At 44.2% G+C, this 21,674-nt stretch overlaps 1 protein-coding gene across 5 annotated transcripts in view; it reads left to right on the top strand.

The window, feature by feature from the left end:
• LOC139547629 (dedicator of cytokinesis protein 10-like) overlaps positions 1–21,674 on the top strand; it is a 176,329-nt gene that overhangs the window by 36,544 nt on the left and 118,111 nt on the right. For 2 of the 5 annotated variants that reach the window (XM_071356596.1, XM_071356589.1), the window contains exon 1: positions 8,998–9,495. The exons of 2 other annotated variants lie outside the window; for them this stretch is intronic. In XM_071356596.1, the coding sequence (XP_071212697.1) occupies positions 9,328–9,495 (168 nt within the window). In that variant the 5' untranslated portion in view covers positions 8,998–9,327. Of the gene's footprint in view, positions 1–8,996; positions 9,496–21,674 lie in introns of those variants that run through there. One more of the 5 variants, XM_071356595.1, reaches the window with a different exon arrangement.

Here is a 21,674-nt window from a genome sequence, read left to right as displayed (position 1 = left end):
GATGAGCACATGCAGCAGTTACAGAAAATCTAATATGCACATACAGTATGTACATAAAGGACCAAATGGAGACATGGATGGGTAGACAAATCAACGTAACAGATTCATGTCAGAAATGGTCTGATATCAAACTCTTGGTTCAGATCTTTAGGAGACATGGCGGACAAACGGTGAATCCAATACAGTTCTCTTTACAGTCATAGATTAACAGTATCCCCCCCACCTAGGGGTCTTAACATGTTCGATACAGATGTACAGCATCTCTAAGAGCTGATGTCGTGACGAGCCTCTATGAAATGCGCAGCCACAGGGTTTCTCTGGTCAAGAGTCCTGATATTACTCCTGTGTTCCGCTATTCTTGTTTTTTAGAGCTCGTTTAGTTTTTCCTACATAGCATAGACCACACATACACTCGATCAGGTATACCACATTGTTTGTAGAGCACGTAATGATGCCCTTAATCTTAAATGGCGATTGAACATTGTGCATTTGTTTCGTAAAGTTACACTGGGTACATCGGCCACATCAGTAACAGGAAGGTGCAACGTGGTACCGGTTGAAGATCAGACCTCACCACCATTTGGCTGATCTTGGGGGCGCATGTGAAGACATGCAGCGGGGGTTCTTTAAACTTATTTTCCAGGTGTGGAACAATGCTCAAGATCTGGCAGTGTTTTTAATGATAGGATCGAACTGTTTGCGAAGTGGGGAGTACTGAAGGAAGCATTGAACTTGGTTTGAGCGTGAGGCTGTAATCCTGGGTCATATTTTTGTAGAGGTCCCTCGCATCATGCAGCCACTCCCTAGTGGCGCAGCGGTCTAAGGCACTGCATCTCAGTGCTTGAGGAGTCACTACAGACACCCTGGTTCGATTCCAGGCTGTATCACAACCGGCCGTGATTGGGAGTCCCATAGGGCGGCTCACAATTGGTCCAGCGTTGTCCGGGTTTGGCCGGTGTAGGCCGTCATTGTAAATAAGAATTTGTTCTTAACTGACTTAGTTAAATAAAGGTTAAATAAAAATAAAACGCAGATCTGATTGAATCCTGACCTTATATTTTGGGTTCTGATGGGGTACAACAGTTGAACTAAGCTCATGAGGCATTTCTAAGTTATATTTGGGTATATATCAGGGCTCTCCAACCCTGTTCCTGGAGAGCTACCATTCTGTAGATTTTCAGAGCTACCAGAACTCCTCCACGGTGACAGTAGCTTCAGTAACACACCTGAAGCCGTGCCGAAGTGACAGGGACGGCGTCCCCTTGTGGGTCGCCACCCCCACCAAAGCCAGGGCAATTCCAACAAGAAATGCAACATACCTAGTTCTACCACAAAACAATGAATGTAATGATAACCTTAATCATGCCTCTAGAAAAAGGTAAACTACCAAGAAAAATAAACAAAAAAGGAAACACAGGCGAAACACTGAAAATCCCCAGCATGCACTGAGAGAGAGAGGGGAAAAGCAGGAGAGAGAGAGAGGAAAAGCAGAAGAGAGAGAATGAGAGGGAGAGGAAAAGCAGAAGAGAGAGAATGAGAGGGAGATGGAGAGGAAAAGCAGAAGAGAGAGAATGAGAGAGAGATGGAGAGGAAAAGCAGAAGAGAGAGAATGAGAGAGAGAGAGGGGAAAAGCAGAAGAGAGAGAATGAGAGAGAGAGAGAGGAACAGCAGGAGAGAATGACAGAGAGAGGGAGAGGAAAAGCAGAAGAGAGAGAATGAGAGAGAGATGGAGAGGAAAAGCAGAAGAGAGAGAATGAGAGAGAGAGAGGGGAAAAGCAGAAGAGAGAGAATGAGAGGAACAGCAGAAGAGAGAGAGAATGAGAGAGAGAGGGAGAGGAAAAGCAGAAGAGAGAGAATGAGAGAGGGGAAAAGCAGAAGAGAGAGAGAGAGAATGAGAGAGAGAGGGAGAGGAACAGCAGAAGAGAGAGAGGGAGAGGAAAAGCAGAAGAGAGAGAAAGAATGAGAGAGAGAGGGAGAGGAAAAGCAGAAGATAGAGAGAATGAGAGAGAGAGGGAGAGGAAAAGCAGAAGAGAGAGAATGAGAGAGAGAGAGGGGAAAAGCAGAAGAGAGAGAGAATGAGAGAGAGAGGGAGAGGAACAGCAGAAGAGAGAGAATGAGAGAGAGGGAGGAAACAGCATTTAGTCTCCTTGTGCATTAAGGATGAGCAGTGTGTGTGTGTACCGGTACTTCGTCAGGGGATCTGACATGATCCCTGTAATGTGTTCGTCAAGCTAAAACCCTCACATTACACTGTGTTACTTATTGATGCTCCTCCTAACCCACACTAACACAAGGAGAAAGAGAGGCGACCTGATTATAGTGTGCGTGTGTGTGTGTGTTTATAGTAATGTGTTTATATTTAGCTCTACATTTTTTGCAAGAGTTACATTTAAAAAATATATAGAAATGCAATATTTCAAGAAGAGCTTGGTTGGAGAGGCCTATGCTGCCACCTACTTTAATAACAGCAGATGATGGTAAACTAAAAGCATAGAAACAAGTGACTTGGTAATAGGAAGTACATTTATTTCCACGACAGTTTTAAAAAGCAATTTTTGGATTGACCAATGTAGATATTTTCAAATGCATGCAAATTAAAAGTTGTATCACAGAATTTCTATTTGAAATCTTTTGGACAACATAGCAATATTGAGGGAATCCTATTTGAGTCAGAAAAGGTTGTTCATATGATAGGTAAGTTATATAAAACCTTGCAAGCATATCCAACTGACAATCTCTTAGAAATAAATATAAACTATTGGAAGATTTAAAAAATATCTGATATTGGCACAAGATGGAGGGAATGTGGTAACAGCTAACAAACATTTAGAAATTCTACAGCACAATGGCAGAGTCATGTCTGAAGTGTAAAAGTACTAAGGACTCAATAATGAATGCCTTCTGGGAATGCTATGAAGTCCAAAAGTTACGGGCGGAGTTGGAAAGATGGCTGCCAGAAGTATTCCAATGTAAATGCTCTTTTAATTCGCCTGTCTGCATATTTCAAGACATGGCATATGAGGGTGCAGTGAGATACCCGATTGTATTGGACGATACTTTTCTCATCATCTTCAAAACTGGAAATCAACCAATCCTCTGTCATTCACGCAATGGAAAGGTCAAAATGCTTTACCATCTAAACATTTTAAAGTGTGTGGGCGACGGAGAGAAACAAAATCGTGCAAAAAGTGATACAGGCGCCGGAGATAGGGGTGAGGGCTATTGGGTCTGGGCAGGAGTGGTGTAGCTGGTGTTTGTATGATGTTGTCGTTTGTATGTGTATGTTTTGTATTGTTTATCAAATCAAATCGTGTATATATATTTTTTTTAAAGGCATTGTAATGGTGTGCGTGTGAGAGGTGTGTGTGTGTGTGTGTGCGTTGCTGTCACACAGATGCTGAAGACCATAATCCTGGAAGATATACAGGCTTCCTAAAATGGCCTGCTCCTCCCTGTTGATTAGTTCCAAGATAACACCCTGAACGTATTCTATGGATTCTACTAAAACACATACTGATTCCACTAAACTACTAAACATTACAGTTTATACTGTGTGTGTGTGTGTGTGTGTGTGTGTGTGTGTGTGTGTGTGTGTGTGTGTGTGTGTGTGTGTGTGTGTGTGTGTGTGTGTGTGTGTGTGTGCGATAGTTAGGGTTTGGCGGTATCCAGATTGTCATACTGTTTCTGTACCATACCGGGGTATATGGGATTACCGGAAGTGCTGCACAAACCAATGTAGTCAACAGGGATCTTGATCCAGGAGGGGGATTGAATGTCTCTGCTGTAACCAAGAAGCTTGATCTTGACATCTAGCCACCAAATGCATAGCTGGAGCCCTGAGCTGGATGTCATTTATTTGACACATATTAGATTTTTTTTTATAGTTATACTTAAATAAGCAATGGCGGAGCACACACCCCTGCAGCAACCCAAATGATGATCAACGGTATATAAACGGTATACCGACCAAGCCTAGTGTTAGCGATGTTTGTTCACCGGCATCCACCCACAACTGCTAATAACCCATCCGCAACCTCCTGACTATGTCATAAAGTGAAAATGTAGAAAATGTGCTCTGAAGTTCCCTTTTTCTCTCGAACATTTATTGAATTATGACGTTTTTTTCACTGCTTCTGACCAGGGCCCATAGTCCTCTGGTCAGAAGTATTGCACCGTTTAGAGATGGATTGGACCAAGGTGCAGCGTGGTAGACTTTTATTTAAATGAAACCGAAAAAACAACAAAATACAAAACGAACGTGAAGCTACATGCAGTGCAGAAAGCAACTACACACAAACAAGATCCCACACCTAAAGGTGGAAAAAAAGGCTGCCTAAGTATGATCCCCAATCAGAGACAACGATAGACAGCTGCCTCTGATTGGTACCCATACCCGGCCAACAAAGAAATAGAAAAACTAGAATGCCCACCCAAATCACACCCTGACCTAACCAAATAGAGAAATAAAAAGGCTCTCCAAGGTCAGGGCGTGACAGAGAAGTGTTTTCTTAATCCTGGTGCTGGGAACCCAAAGAGGGCCGCATTTTAGTTTTTGCCCTCTAGCACTACACACCAGATTCCATTAATCAACTCATCATTAAACCTTTGAATAGTGGAATCAGGTGTGTAGTGCTAGAGGGCAAAAAGTAAAATGTGCCCCTCTTTTTCGGGTTCCCATGACTGGGATTAAGAAACACTGATGTAGGGACGCTGCCAGAGGCTGTGGGCCAGTCCAAAAACAACTCCAGAAACAAACCCTCGCCCTCTACTCTCTAGGCTCCTGCACTTAACGGACAGTAAATCAAGAAGAAGTGGTTTGGTATATATAGCAAACTGGTTTTCTGCTGAGGAAGGAGAGGGAGAGGAGAAAAGGGCTCATCTCACTTTGTGCTGGAGGAAAACTGATGAGATGGGAGTCTGTGGTCGGTATATACAGTAGAGGAGCAATATACTTTTATTTATGCATTTTTCTATATTCAGACTTTTTCACCCAGCACTTAGTGTAATATATTGTGATGTGAGGATAATAGCATTGCTTTCAGGTATTTCTGCCCTGTGATACAGTGTATCCCTACACCAGAAATCTATCTCATCAGGGAATTAGGATCACTCTTATGTATACAGTGTGTGTGTGTGTGAGAGTGCGAGCAAGCATGTGTGTCTGGATAGAGTTTAGATAGGAGCCAGACCTGGTTTCTGGTGCTGCTTGGCATTTCATTTGAAAGTGCCAGAAAGGGAGAACGATCAAACTGGGTTGTTGTATTCTGTGGAGTGCAGAACAGGGGAATTATAGCAGATTCCTCCAGTATTTGTGTGTGCGTGCGTGCGTGCGTGCGTGCGTGCGTGCGTGCGTGTCTTCATGTGCATGTGTGTTCTCAATATTGGTCAATAAGGCAGTGCCTGCAGACTCCAGTCACAAGGCAGAGCTCAAAGTTAGAAGGCAACGCCAGGCTTACGGTGTGACACAGAAATGCTAACCTTTTGAACCTGGGTCATATTCATTTGTGCAAACTGTAGCGAAATGTTTTGCAATAGGGAAAACGAAAAACATCCATTTCTTGTTGGACAAATTCAGGTAGGTCCCGCCCCGTTTCGGCCCATTTGCTTCCTCGTGAATATATCCCAGTCCTCATCTCCTTAGACAGTGCACTTAACCATGAGGACCTGGAGAACACGTCTGTGTCGTCCAGGTAAACGCTGGGTAGACAGTCTGGCCCCTTGTATCAGACCCACCGTCACAGGCCTGACTGGAAACCCAGCAGGGCAGCAGCAGCAGACTCAACACAAGATAATAGCATCCTCACACAGTAAAAGCCCTAACCCAAATCAGTGACCTTATGGTTAGAGCGTCTTCCCTGAGATTGGAAGGTTGGGAGTTTGTTCCCCAGCCGTTCTCCTTCTCAGTGCCTAGTCTCTGTTGGTCCAATCAGTCCTTTTTCTGGGTTATTTATTTTTCTTTTAAAGGGAGTTGGTCAATCCCATCCCTCTCATATTTATTGGACAGGATAGAGAGAGTATGTTCAAATAGCACTTTTCCAGATTCGAACCCGTGCTGCAGCGGTATATATGTCCCAGAGGCAGCGGCTTAGACCACTAGGCCACCCTAGGCCATCCTTTCTGACTCTCAGGTGCCCAGTAAACTGTCTGTGACTGCTGGACAGATGCAATACCATGAGCCGTAATGAACTTGTAGAGAAATGTCACATGCTTCACTTTCCTTAATAGTGCTAAAACTCAGGGAGTCCCTCCCTCTTTGTTTTCTTTCGAACCCTGGTAGCCCTATAATCTCCCCCTCTATATCTCTGTCTGGCTCTCCATCCTCTTTCCATCTCTTGCTCACACGCTAGGGCTGTGGCGGTCATTCAATTTTGTCCGCCGGGTTATTGTCGTGCAAAAGTGTTTGACCGTTAATTAAGATACTTAGGTTTAGCATCTCCAGGCCTCCGCGCATATAAACCGCACGCAAGTCGCTGATGCACGCCTTTTGGAGCGTTTACATTAAAAAAAGTCTAATATATAAATTAAATATACACCATCACAATAAATCAATGTTTTATTTTAGGCAGGTTTAAATAAACATGATATGAAGAAAATGTATTTCAGAAGAACAGAATATGAGTTGGTCTACTGTATGTTATCTGGCTACGCACCATGCCATAGGCTGTAGGCGTGTTCATTTAGCCGATAAGATATGCTTATAAATCCCGTGCCATTATTTTATATTATATGATTTTATAGTAAGAAGAATATAATTGAACTCAGCTAAATAAAATAGAAAGGATATTTGTCCCATTCTGGGAGTGAGTACGCATACGAAGTGGCTACGTTGAGTGTCAAAAGTGATCACTTGAAACAAGTCCTATGTGCTAGATTTAGAGTTATTTGGCAACTTCAGTTGTGAATGATCCAAACCTTAGAATGTCTTAGAAATCAAAACATAAATGGGTCGCATGATGCGACTACAGGCTATTGATGATTTGAGAAAGTCGCTAAAAAAAGCTTGCGCTCTGTTCCTTGCCTCAGGCTGCACACGCTGTTCTCTCATCAAGTGGTCCTATTTTCACCCGTCAGACTATTCCCAATTTAATTTAGTCTTTGCTAATATGTCAAATTTGTTTAGAATTTAGAATGGCCCGTTATCAAATGGGCATGGCCAGGGGGGAAAAAGACTGTATGCTGTCATCTGTATGCACTCGAATAGCGAATGGAGGCTGCCGCTTTCCCACCGGTTCTGTTTTCAATCATGCTGGTAGGCTACCCGGTTATTTCACTCCAGGCATCAACCACTGTTTGAGGAGCATGCAGCCTCTTGCTGCATGACAGGTGGTATTCCGCCCAAACTCTGTATGCCATCGGCTCTCCTACCATGTTCCTGCAGCTACCCAGTGTTTAATTTGGGTAACCAAGTGAAATCTGTTTGGGAATATTGATAGTAACACGTTTTCACAAAACATATGTAATTCAACTGTTGGCAGCCCCTCTCTCTGCAAGCTGGAGAAAGGAATGAAGCAAAGAGAGGAGATGGAAACACATGGTGGGTGAGATATCCTGTAGCTGAAGGTAATGTGTCAGCCTATTAATTATGAAAATATAACAAAATCCCTATTACTAGGCTATTCAAAATCAAATACAAATCCACTATAATTGTAGGCTACCTGTAAGCCGCCCTGCACAATCAGTGAACCAACAGCATCGCCTAGGCCTATACGCTCTCTCTAAGACTCATGGATAGAAAGTTTGGAGCATAGCATGAGGTAACCAGTCCATCCGGTATGCATAATAATACAGTCCACACTCAAAGGCGATTACTAGAATTTGTTTAATTTTGAAGTATAGGCTAGCTAGAGAAATTATGTACCAATTGTGTACCCATCTGAAATCAGTTATTATGTGTTTTTCTGCCATGCATAATATGTGGTAGGCTATGTATTGTCATTATTTTAATTTCATATTTTTTTTCAGGCTTAATATTAAAATCATCACCTTAGAAAGCGCTGTCGTTTTCGTCGTGTTTGGCTTTGAAACAACGTCCCGCAATGACCGTGTTTTCAACCCGTTGTTGAACTTCTTTCCTTAAATTGATCAATCCCAGTGAGGTGACTTTTAAAAGCACCATACTGTTTTGACGATGTATTGGATGTGATTTTAGAATGTATTTGCGTTGATGTCAGAGTGGCTAGATGGACAATAGAGCCCTGAGTACCAGGCCATTAGCGACCTGATGGTCATTAGTCAGTTGGGTACTACCAATGGATGTCCAGAGTGCATAAAAGGAGATTACCATGGAATTTTACTGCGGTCATGACTCATGACTGCCGGTATGGCCGTAACATGGTCACCGCAACAGCCCTAATCACACCCTCTCTCTCCCTTACTCTGTCCTCTCTTTCTCCCTCACACTCCTCTCGCTCTCTTCTCTCCTCACTCTCCCTTTTCTCATCTTTTTCTTTCTCTGTGCTATTCTGCTTTTCAGTGCAGACTGCAGCACTTTAGGTACCGCTAAGTGAGTGTACAGTGTGAGCCAGATTTCAACATTCTTAAGTAGGAGAGAGGGAGAGAAAGAAGTGCGGAGCGAGAGATAGTGTTGTGGGGTAGGTGTCTGGTCTGGATAGTTGAATGACACTGAAACTGCTGATGTAACACAGCTGGTTGTTTAGACACGCATGCACAGACACACACACACACATACAAACACACACTCACCCCTTTGCGTAGTGCAATTCCCGGAGCTTGCTCCAGCTTGGATTGACTTCCAGCCTTTTTACCATCTCCCTCTCAATCACTGCGGAATATTTGTGTGAGTGTGTACAGTATGTGTGGAAGAGGGAGGGAGAGAGGGAGTGCACGAGACCTAGAGGGAGCGGGTGAGACTGGGTGCTAGAGAGTGCGTGCCTGTGTGTGTTTTTGACTGTCAGTTCTGGTCAGCTGTCGGCCGTGGCTTGCTTCGATTGGAGGAGCCAGCTGTGTTCAGCTGCAGTGTAGGCAGATCAGATCAGTGCGGAGAGTGGCGAGACAAGGCAGCCTCTGTCTCCTGCAGCCGGAGGGAGCTCAGCGCTCAGCAGTGCAGAGCTAGAGGAGAGCAGTGGGTCTGCAGTACGAAGCAGGCAGGCAGGGCTGGAGCACTGGTGCTTTAGGACTGGAGCAGGGCTACAGGAGGAACCTGGGCTAACCTAACCTGGACTGGACTAGGCTGTAGCTGGGCTTTCCTGAACTTAGCTCCATTAGGCTGGTCCAAGGTCCAGACTGCCAGGGACAGGTGGCAAGAGCTGGGTGGTGATCCCAGGCCAGAGGGCTCTGTCTGGGGGTGACGTGGTTGGGCACCTGGGTATGGGCTGCTCGGCCAGCTTGGTGCTCCTCCAGGTCCTGCGTTCCGTGGGCCGGGCCAACTGTGCCCACATGTGCTCCCGCCAGGACCAGCTATCCCTGGACGCCTTGCCGCCCGGCGAGGGCCACGCCACCTCCGGGGGAAGTAGAGCCCTCACCATCATCGTTATGGTAACTAACATCAGACTGCGGAGCTGTAGGCTGCAGCCTCCCTTCTTCCTTTGTTGGGGGGTTGGGGGGGTGTAAGAGGGCTAGAGGGAATCTGTTTGGTCTCCTTCTATTTTTGGATACGAGTGTTTACCATGTGATTTTCTCCCCTTGCTGTATGTTCGTGTGTCCTCTCTCTGTGTGTGTGTGCATGTGACTGAGTGTGTGTGTGTGCATGGGTGTGTGAAGGGTAATGTGCAGTATTATCGAGGAGCGAGGCATGATGTGATCAGAGCTGTGTGAGAGAGAGGGGCGAAAACAGAAGCAGGGGGCTGGCGGGGGTGTACAGGGAGAGAAGTGGACTAGGGGCTGGGTGGGGTTCAGTCCTGAGGAATTTAGTTTCTGTGGGAAAAATGTGCCTCATTGCTCATGGTTCGTCTAGTAGGCTGCTGATAAGATGTGAGTGTTTGTCTAAGTCAACGGGTGAATGAATGAGCAAATGAACAAATGTAGGATACTGTACTGGCCAATATTCTTATGTTTCTGTCTGTGAGTGACAGCGATACTGATTGTACAATACCAATTTGGATCCATTATTAGGAGCAGTAGGGTGAAGTTGCCCCTATACGCTGCTCTTGGGTCAGTTTAGCATTTTCCCTACTAATGGTTAAGGTTATGATTGGGGAGGGGAAGCTGATCCAAGATCTGTACCCAGGGGAAGCTTCACCCCAGAGTTATTAAGACCGTGTTGAGACGTGACCGCTTGGTTCATGATAATTGATAAATTAGTAGGTGTGACATCAGTGGGGAGTCTGAGACTTATGGTATGTGAGGTGAGGATATACCCAGGGTGGCAAGGCGGTGCCGAGGAGCAGGGGTGTAGAGATATTTAAATAGTTACCCCTGTTGAATGGTGCCAACAAATCCTGGCCGCATCTGCATTTCAATGTCCCTGTCCGTCCGACCATCCATATGCCTGGTCGTTGTAGTGACAATCCCCCTCTCTATGACACGCATCCATATAAGCCTTTGTTTCCTGAGGGCTGCATGTATGACGACACTGAAGAAGTAGAAAAAATGTCAGGCTCATTTTGGCAGGGGGTGTGATCCATAAAGTTTGCCCGACGACTCAAACTGAATTGTTCCGCTGCTCTATCGTTCGCTACGTACTTCAGTCTGAGACGGCAATCTTTGAAGTCGTTTGTGGTGACGTCAAAATGAGGGGTGTTGTACAAAACAAAGTCCTCGGCGTTTGGACGTAACCAATCAGAGCAACAAAGTCAATGATACGTTTTCAAAATGTCGCTCTACCCACCCGTGTTTTGGCTCTGGCGCAACCCATCGTTTTATTGTGACCAATCAGACGATCTAGAACGTATTTCCATTCTAGACATCGTAGGGGAGGTACTCAGATCCAGACTAATTGAGGAGAAGAAACTAACTTCCGTGGGTGTGGCGTAGTGTTTGGCCAGAGCAAGGAGTTTGGGCTAGCCAGGCAACCACAAAGTCTCGCTCTCGATCTCTGTCTCTATCTACATACCAGAGGAACCTGTCTGTCTACCCACTCACCTTCTCCTTGTGGCACTTAACGTCTTGTTCATCTGCAGACTGGACCCATGCACGGTGTAGTCCTCTCTGCTGGAAGGAGCGGAGAGAGACAGAGGAAGAAAAGACGGGGAGGATGAAAAGACTCCTGGTCTGGTTATCTTCCCTTCTCTGCTTTCCTCTCATTTTTCTGGTCCTGTACAGTGGAACGAGTAGACAGGAGTAAGACGCTCAGGCAGACCTTTCTCCTGTACGGTAGTCTGCAGGGAGCTGAGGAGCTGTAATCCTCCTGGTCCATTAAGACATTGACCCACATCTGACCTGACAGTGTAGGAGAGGAAGCAGGACGGACAGACAGACAGTTATGGGCTGGGAATGGAGTCTGCACTGAGCTCACAGTGATGGAAAGACATGAAGAACTTAAATTAATCTATGTAATGCACGTTGGGAGGGAGGTAGAGAGCGCTCCAACCAACATGAGTCGAGGGACGGCCAAAAATCACAAGAACATAAAAAAAGCATGTTAATATGTTTTATATATATTTTTTGAGGGGCGGAAGGTAGCCTAGTGGTTAGAGCGTTGGGTCAGTATCCGAAAGGTTGCTAGATTGAATCCCTGAGCTGACAAGGTATAAATCTGTCGTTCCGCCTCTGAACAAGGCAGTAAACCCACTGTTCCTAGGCCGTCATTGTAATTAAGAATTTGTTCTTAGCTGACTTGCCTAGTTAAACGAAGGTTAAATAAAATAAAAAAATTCATTAAAGTCATCCATGACTAACACGGATGTAGCTCAAACATGATGAGGCTCCCAAGGGGCCACAGCTATGGAGATAAATTGCCTTCGGAAAGTATTCAGACCCCTTGACTTGTTCCACATTTTGTTAGGTTACAGTCTTATTCTAAAATTCATTAAATCGTTTTCCCCCCTCATCAATCTACACACAATACCCCATAATTCCAAAGCAAAACAATATTTTATACATTTTTGCTAACTTTATGGGGGAAAAAATGGAAATATCACATTTACATAAGTATTCAGACCCTTTTACTCAGCAATTTGTTGAATCACCTTTGGCAGCGATTACAGCCTCGAGTCTTCTTTGGTATGGCGCTACAAGCTTGGCACACCTGGATTTTGGGGAGTTTCTCCCATTCTTCTCTGCAGAACCTCTCAAGCTCTGTCAGGTTGGATGGGGAGCGTTGCTGCACAGTTATTTTCAGGTTCCTCCAGAGATGTTCAAATCCGGGCTCTGGCTAGGCCACTCAAGGACATTCAGAGACATTTCCCGAAGCCACTCCTGCGTTGTCTTGGCTGTGTGCGTAAAGCGCTCTGGTGAGCGCTCTGAGCGCTCTGGTGTAGGTTTTCATCAAGGATCTCTCTGTACATTTCTCCGTTCATCTTTGCCTTGATTCCGACTTGTCTCCCAGTCCCTGCAGCTGAAAAACATCCCCATAGCATGAATGCTGCCACCACCATGCTTTACCGTAAGGATGGTGACAGGTTTCCTCCAGACATGACTCTTGGCATTCAGGCCAAAGAGTTAACCTTGGTTTTCGGTTCCTTTTGGCAAACTCCAAGCGGGCTTTTTACTGAGGAGTGGCTTCCGTCTGGCCACTCTACCATAAAGGCCTGATTGGTAGAGTGCTGCACAGATGGTTATCCTTCTGGAAGGTTCTCCCATCTCCACAGAGGAACTCTAGAGCTCTGTCAGAGTGACCATCGGGTTCTTGGTCACCTCCCTGACCAAGGTCCTTCTCCTCCAATTGCTCAGTTTGGCTGGCTGGCCAGCCAGCTCTAGGGAAAGTCTTGGTGGTTCCAAACTTCTTCCATTTAAGAATGATGGAGGCCACTGTGCTCTTGGGGACCTTCAATGCTGCAGAAATGTTTTGGTACCCTTCCCCAGATCGGTGCCTCGACACAATCCTGTCTCAGAGCTCTACGGACTGTCCCTTCGACCTCATGGCGTGGTTTTTGCTCTGACATGCACTGTCAACTGTATGACCTTATATAGACAGGTGTGTGCCTTTTCAAATCATGGCCAATCAATTGAATTTACCACAGGTAGACTCCAATCAAGTTGTAGAAACATCTCAAGGATGATCAATGGAAACAGGATGCACCTGAGCTCAATTCCGAGTCTTATAGCGAAGGGTCTGAATACTTATGTAAATAAGGTATTTCTGTTTTTTTGTTTTAATAAATTTGCAAACATTTCTAAAAACCTGATTTCGCTTTGCCATTATGGGGTGTTGCGTATAGATTGCTGTGGGAATTGTTATTTAATCAATTTTAGAATAAGGCTGTAACGTAACAAAATGTGGGAAAAAGTCAAGGGGTCTGAATACTTCCCGAAGGCACTGTACATTGCTGTCAAAACATTTTTCATGTCTTCCATCACTGTGAGCTCAGTGCATACTCTATTCCCAGCATGTTGACTGCAATATATCTCCATAAATAGCAACACAAAGTTAATCAAGTTCAGGGTGAGGGCTGCAGTATGAAGCTCATTAAACTAAGGTTGATTGAGGTCCAGACATTAGGCTGTTCTCAGACTCTCCATGGTCCCTATCTGTCTGTCACTGACACTGGTGTCAAGAGAAAATATGTAACGACTTCCTGCCATTCCATTCCTTCATCTCCGCTTCTCTATCTCCTCCCTCTCTCGCAGGTTGTCTAGCGGTTAGTGTTGGGCCAGTAACCAAAAGGTTGCTGGTTTGAACACCCGAGCCGACAAGGTGAAAAATCTGTTAGTGTGCCTTTGAGCCAAGCACTTAACCCTAATTTGCTCCAGGGGCGCCTTACTACTACTATAGCTGACCCTGTAAAACAACACATTTCACAGGACCTATCTGGTGTATGTGACAATAATATATTTGTTTATCTGCCTCCTTCCCTTGTTCATAAGAGTATGATATTCTCACTCTCTGTACTCTCTAGCCCTCTCTCTTTACTCTTTCCTGCCCTCTCCCCCTCTGTTTCTCTCTCCCCCTCTATCCCCTCATCTCTCATTCTCTCTGTCTCTCTCCCCTCTCTCTCTCTCTGTCTCTGCAGTAGATGTGGACCGAGTTGATGTGATCCAGATGACGATAGCTGCAGTCTGGTCCTGGACCCTGTCCCGTGCTTTTTCAGCACTAGGAAACATAAACTCTCTGGCTCCCATCACACAACAGACTATTACTGCCTCCCAAACGGCACCTTTTTTTCCCTACAGTACGTAGTGCTGTGTACTACCTTTGACCAGAGCCCTATGGGCCCTGATCAAAAGTAGTGCTCTGCGAAGGGAATCGCTTGCCATTTGGGACGTAGATATCAATTGTAATTGAGATAAACATTCCCAGCTTCTACAGGTGGTCACACTCCAGGATATTACATGGCCTTGGACCTACCTTGTCAGCTCTGCTTTTCATCTATTTCCTTCTGTCTTCTCTTGTGTTTTCTCGCATCCTCTCGCTCTCTCTCAATTCAATTCAAAGGGATTTATTGGCATGGGAAGCATATGTTTACATTGCCAAAGCAAGTGAAATAGATAATAAACAAAAGTGAAATGAACAATATAAAATGAACAGCAAACATTGCACATGCAAATGTTCCAAAGGAGTAGATATTTTAAATGTCATATTATGGCTATATGCAGTGTTGTAACGATGTGCAAATAGTTACAAAAGGGAAAATGAATAAACATAAATATGGGTTGTGTATATACAATGGTGTTTGTTCTTCACTGGTTGCCCTTTTCTTGCTGCAACGGGTCACAAATCTTGCTGCTGTGATGGGACACAGTTGTAATTCACTGGCTTGTATGCGAAGCAGTAATTGTTTCAGAACATCTCCTGCCATGTCACTGATGCGTCACTGTGTGCCTTGTTCACGGGCAGCACGACATATTTTTACCTTGTCAGCTCGGGGATTCGATCCAGCAACCCAACGTTCTAACCACTAGGCTACTTGCCGCCCCAATTAAGGTAGACATCCTCTTCTGCAAACCACTGGAAACCAGGTCAGGATATTTTTTAATTACTGGACAAAAGCCATGACAGGGAGACATAGTGGAGTGGTAACGCACGTGCAAGCAGTTGCTCCCGACGCCACTTGGGTACACTGCAACATCCACCAAGAGGCTCTTGCTGCCAAAGGAATGCCTGACAGCTTGAAAGACATTTTGGACACTATAGGGCAAATGGTTAACTTTGTTAAAGCAAGGCTCCTGAACTCTCGTGTATTTTCTACATTGTGCAATGATATGGGCAGCGACCATGTAACGCTTTTACAACATACAGAAGAAGTGCGCTGGTTATCAAGGGGCAAAGTATTGACACGTTTTTTGAATTGAGAGATGAGCTTAAAGTTTTCTTTACTGACCATCATTTTCACTTGTCTGACCGCTTGCATGATGACGAGTTTCTCACACGACTGGTCTATCTGGGGGATGCTTTTTCTCGCCTGAATGATCTGAATCTAGGATTACAGGGACTCTCCGCAACTATATTCATTGATGCGGTACAAAATTGAGGCTATGATTAAGAAGTTGGAGCTCTTTTCTGACAACACACATGTCTTTCCGTCATTGTATGATTTTTTTGTGTGCAAATGAACTCAAGCTTACGGACAATGTCAAATGTGATATAGCAAAGCACCTGAGTGAGCTGGGTGCGCAATTACGCAGTTACTTTCCCAAAACGGACGACACAAACAACTGGATTCATTATCCCTTTCATGCCCTGCCTCCAGTCCACTTACCGATATCTGAACAAGAGAGCCTCATCAAAATTGCAACAAGCGGTTCTGTGAAAATGTAATTTAATCAGAAGCCACTGCCAGATTTCTGGATAGGGCTGCGCTCAAAGTTTTTTGCCTTGGCAAATCACGCTGTTAAGACATTGATGCCCTTTGCAACCACGTACCTATGCGAGAGTGGATTCTCGGCCCTCACTAGCATGAAAACTAAATACAGGCACAAACTGTGTGGACTGAGACTCTCCAATACAACCTAACATTGCAGAGTTATGGGCATCCTTTCAAGTACACCCTTCTCATTAACCTGTGGTGAGTTATTCACAATTTTTGTTGAACAAATAAGGTTTTATATGTAAGATGGCTAAATAAAGAGCAAAATTATTGATTATTATTTGTTCCCTGGTCCTATAAGACCTCTGTCACCTCCCACGAGCCGCGTTGTGACAAAAACTCACACTCATTCTTATGTTTAATAAATGTATCGTATAGTGTGTGTGGCAGGCTTACAATGATGGCAAAAAACAACATTTGAGAGTGCTAGATGGAGGTTGAATGTCTGAAGGTGTTTGGGAACCACTGGTCTAGGTGGAATTTGTATTTGTAGTCCTGGCATCTGGGCCTTTTTTGGAACACCATTATTTTTGTCTTACTGAGATTTACTGTCAGGGCCCAAGTCTGACATAATCTGTGCAGAAGATGTAGGTGCTGCTGTAGGCCCTCCTTGATTGTGGACAGAAGCACCAGTAGACATTTGACTTCAGGTTTTAGTAGGGTGTGGCAGACTGTCCTAGTGCCGTTGATATATATGTTGAAGAGGGTGGGGCTCAAGCTGCATCCCTGTCTCACCCCATGACCCTGTGGAAAGAAATGTGTGTGTTTTTGTCCATTTTAACCACACACTTGTTGTTTGTGTACACAGATTATATAATGTTGTATGTTTTTCCCCCAACACTGCTTTAACTAGGCAAGTCAGTTAAGAACAAATTCTTATTTTCAATGACGGCCTTTCAATGACGGCCTTGTTCAAGAGCAGAATGACAGATTTTGTACCTTGTCAGCTCAGGGATTCGATCTTGCAACCTTTTGGTTACTAGTCCAACGCTCTAACCACTAGGCTACGCTGCCGCCCCGCCATCAATTTGTATAGTAGACCCTCATGCCAAATTGAGTCAAAAGCTTTTTTGAACTCAACCACACATGAAGACTATGCCTTTGTTTTGGTTTGTTTGTTTGTTTGTCAATTACGGTGTGCAGGGTGAAAACATGGTAAAAAGCCAATATGACATTTGATCAGAACATTGTTTACACTGAGGACATGTACAAGTCTGCTGTTAATGATAATGCAGTGGATTTTCCCAAGGTTGCTGTTGATGCATATTCCACGGTAGTTATTGGGGTCAGATTTGTCTCCACTTTTGTGGATTGGGGTGGTCAGTCCTTTGTTCCAAATATTGGGGAAGGTGCCAGAGCTGAGGATGATGTTAAAGAGTTTAAGTAAAGCCAATTGGAATTTTTGGTCTGTATATTTTATCATTTCATTTAGGATAACATCAACACCACAGGCCTTTTTGGGTTGGAGGGTTTGTATTTTGACCTGTGTAATTGGAGAATTCAGTGTGTTCTGGTAGTGTTTTAATAGTTGATTCTAAGATTGTATTTGATCATGTATATGTTTTTGCTGTTTGGTCTTTGTTATAGAGCCCAAATTTGTCTCTGTGTCTCTCTTTAACTCTAATACTTTTTTAATTTGTTTATTGTGATATCTTACGTTGTTCTTGTCTATAACTGTTCTGTACTTTATCAGATATTTGTACATTTTATGCGGACCCCAGGAAGAGTAGCTGCTGCATGTGCAGTAGTTAATGGGGATCCTAATTAACTTAACTCTCTCTCTGTCTATTTGTCTCTTTCTCTCTCTGTGTCGCTCTCCCTCCGTATTTTCTCTTTCTCTCTCGTTCACACCCCTGTTTGATAAGCAGTCGCTGCTAATTCTAAGGCCTGCACTCATTCTATTTTGATACTGCACACAGCTGCAGTTTACTGACAGAATCCGTACAGGGGTGGATGGAGAGAACGGGAGAAAAGAAGGAGAAAGGGGCTGTTTGGTGGAAGTGAGTGAGTGAGGGTGGGTGGGTGGGTGGAGAGGAAAGAGGGAGAGATGGAGGGATGGAAGCAGCCCAGACAGCTGAGGCAGAATTCGAGGGGGGAATAAGGGAAGGAGGAAAGGAAGGAGAGAGAGAGAGGGGTGGTTGGATGTTTGATGGGCTGCAGGTGTTTTAGAAGCTCGTTAAATGACTTAATGGGCTGGTGTGCAACAGAGCCTGTTGATGATGCACACTGATGGAGATTTTCTAAATATGAAGCAATTATGGAACTCAAAATAGTTTGAAATAAGGAGGAAGAATTGTACTACTACTACTAGACTACTACCACTACTGATAGCAGTACTACTATATGGAATCAATGTGTCTTCTCTTACTGGAAGTTTAGGGGTGTCAACCATTAATCTCACATTGTGTGTGTGTGTGTGTGAGACACTGTTTCCCTGATCTGCCTGAGAAAAGTGGTCTGTGGTCTAACTGTCACTAAGAGCAAGAGAGAAGGGGGCTAGCTAGAGAGAAGACGGAGAGGTACATAACATATTGAGTATGACACACTCACGGTGTGTTTTCGGACACTGTACTCTCTCTCTCCATTAGATACACGTTAGGTACATCTGTATAGGGTCGTTCTATATGAACCTTACCCCTTTTGATTTTAACAAAACTTTCCATACATTTTTGCCCATTGCAGAAGTGGTCCGAAAGTGACTTTTTGAACCTGAATGCCAAAACATTTAGGAGAAAGAGGTGCTCAAAGTTGACCCATTTTGCATACTACACCCTAGCATGAGGCATCCATGTTTTAATCACTGAAAAACATTAACGATTGAGTTTGGTATCATTTGAAAGCCCGAAGCATGAAATACAGCCACAGACCATTATTCCTCCTCCACCAAACTTTACAGTTGGCACTATGCATTGGGGCAGGTAGCGTTCTCCTTGTATCCGCCAAACCCAGATTCGTCCTTCAGACTGCCAGTTGGTGAAGCGGCATTCATCACTCCAGATAATGTGTTTCCACTGCTACAGAGTCCAATGACGGCGAGCTACACTTGTCATTGCGCATGGTGATCTTAGGCTGTTTTGGCCATTGAAACCCATTTAAAGAAGCTCCTGACGAACAGCTGCTGACGTTGCTTCCAGAGGCAGTTTGGAACTCGGTAGTGAGTGTTGCAACCGAGGACAGACGATTTTTACGCACTACGCGCTTCAGTACTCGGCAGTCCCGTTCTGTGAGCTTGTGTGGCCTACCACTTCGCGGCTGAATCGTTGTTGCTCCTAGACGTTTTCACGTCACAATAACAGCACTTACGGTTGACCGGGGAAGCTCTAGCAGGGCAGGAATTTGTCGAACTGACTTGTTGGAAAGGATGCATTCTATGACGGTGCCACGTTGAAAGTCACTGATCTCTTCAGTAAGTCCATTTTACTGCCAATGTTTGTCTATGGCTGTGTGCTCGATTTTATACACCTGCCTGCAATCGGTGTGGCTGAAATAGCCGAATACACTTGAAGGGGTGTCCACATACTTTTGTGTATATATAGTGTATGTTGGACCTTAGACCCTAATTTACATAATCTAGTGTTTTTCAGGTGTGTCCGTCATCAGTTGAGACACAGCATACTCTTGAATACAGGATGGGTGCCAATTCACTCATAGAAACATAATCCATAGAATGGACCTATCCCTTCAGACCACTGAAATTAGCTGGTACACTATTGACATTTAAATTCTATTGACATTTTTACTTCCATTTACTACCACAAAGATGGCTACCGCTCCACCCACCGTTGAATGTAAACTTAGATGGGAATGTCATTTTCTATTATCTATATTTCTATGATTTCAATAGCTTTCCTATGAAAGATTGATAGTAGAATTTGAAAACAACAGATATTCCCATTCAAGTTAACAAACCCTGATGTGTGGACCTCCAGCCATCTTTGTGGTACGATGTGAAAGTTGAAATGTAATGTTTAGTAGCTACATTTATCAGCCATAACATGACACTCGCCCTTTATTCAAGAACATTCCGTGTCTCAACCGATGGCGGGTACAAGATGGACACCTCAAATGACATGAAATAGGGACTAAGCTACAAAAGTGAAAATGGAAAAAAATCAGAGTTTACGCATTTTTAGATGATTGCCATTAAAGGTTAAAACAAATGACAATGTTTAGAAGAAAAAAAATTCAAGAAATTATAAAATAGTTTGACCATCCTGATTGTAAGCTTTCAAATGATATCAAATTTCTCTTTTTCAGTAATGAAGATATGACAGTGTCATTGTAGGGGTGAGTAATGCAAACGTGGCAACTTTGAGCAGCTTTATCTCCTGAATGTTTTGGTATCAAAAAGTTATTGAAATCAAATGGAAGGGCCCTATACTAACATATGCCTGGAGAGTTGTTGATCTGAGGTGTGCGTCCCAAATGGCACCCTATTGTTCCCTATGTAGTGCATTACTTTCTCTATATAATGCATTACTATGGCTCTGGTCAAAAGTACTATATAAGGAATAGGCAGGGCTAGATTAATGCAGGGGCTTACCAGTGCTGAAGCCCCTGGGTCCAGGCCCTGGGGGGCCCAAGAGGCATGTATTAAGGAAATGTGTATTAAGGAAATATATACAGTGGACAAAACATTAAGGACACCTTCCTAATATTGAGTTGCACCCCTCCCCTTTTCCCTCAGATCCGCCTCAATTTGTCGCGGCTTGGACTCGAGGTGTCGAGAGCGTTCCACAGGGACTCTGGCACACGTTGACTGAAATGCTTCCCACTGTTGTGTCATGTTGGCTGGATGTCCTCTGGGTGGTGGACCATTCTTGATACACACGGGAAGCGGTTATGCGTGAAAAACCCAGCAGCGTTGCAGTTCTTGACACAAACTGGTGCACCTGGCACCTACTACCATATCCAGTTCAAAGGCATTAAAATATTTTGTCTTGCCTATTCACCCTCTGAATGGCACACATACACAATCCATGTCTCAATTGTCTCAAGGCTTAAAAATATTTTTTTTACCTGTCTCTTCCCCTTCATCTACACCGATTGGAGTGTATTTAACAAGTGACATCAATAATTTGTAAGTCGCTCTGGATAAGAGCGTCTGCTAAATGACTTAAATGTAAATGTAATAAGGAATCATAGCTTTCACCTGGATTCACCTGGTCAGTCTATGTCATTGAAAGAGCAGGTGTCCTTAATGTTTTGTACACTCAGTGTAATATATATATATATATGTGTATATATTTATATATGCAACCGCCAGCCACATGAAGACTCAGGAGCCCGCTCTCAATGAGTGTAGACAGTCTGCCGCTGCCTGCTGCCACTCTGCTAATCATCAGCTGGGGGGAGTAGTGGAGGTAGGGGGCCCACGTGGGTAACTGGGGTGCCCTGCCTTGATTGGGTTACTGATTCATTTAAAAAATCAAATAAACTGCATAATAAATCATTGTGACTGGTCAATTGTGTGAGTCAGGGACTGGGCCCAAGCCCGTAGGCGGCCCAAGAGGCAATTATTATAATTATAACACCAGAGAACATAATTTAGCCACAGAGGATCAATCGTTTTATCACAAGCACATACAGGTATCTGCCAAAATTAAGGAAACACCAACATAAAGTGTCTTAAAAGGGTTTTACGCCACCACGAGCTGCTAGAACAGCTTCAATGAGCCTAAACATGCCAGGAAAATGCATCCCACACCATAACATATACATTGTATCCCTCATTTACTCAAGTGTTTCCTTTATTTTGGCAGTTACAGGTATGCCTACAGTCGGGTAGATCGCAGTTTGGGCAGCATGCGC

This window comes from Salvelinus alpinus, chromosome 21 (assembly GCF_045679555.1).
Source record: "Salvelinus alpinus chromosome 21, SLU_Salpinus.1, whole genome shotgun sequence".
In the NCBI taxonomy this organism is placed as follows: Eukaryota; Metazoa; Chordata; class Actinopteri; order Salmoniformes; family Salmonidae; genus Salvelinus; species Salvelinus alpinus.
Note: the sequence above shows the minus strand (reverse complement) of the source record. Positions and strands in the feature narration are given on the sequence as shown.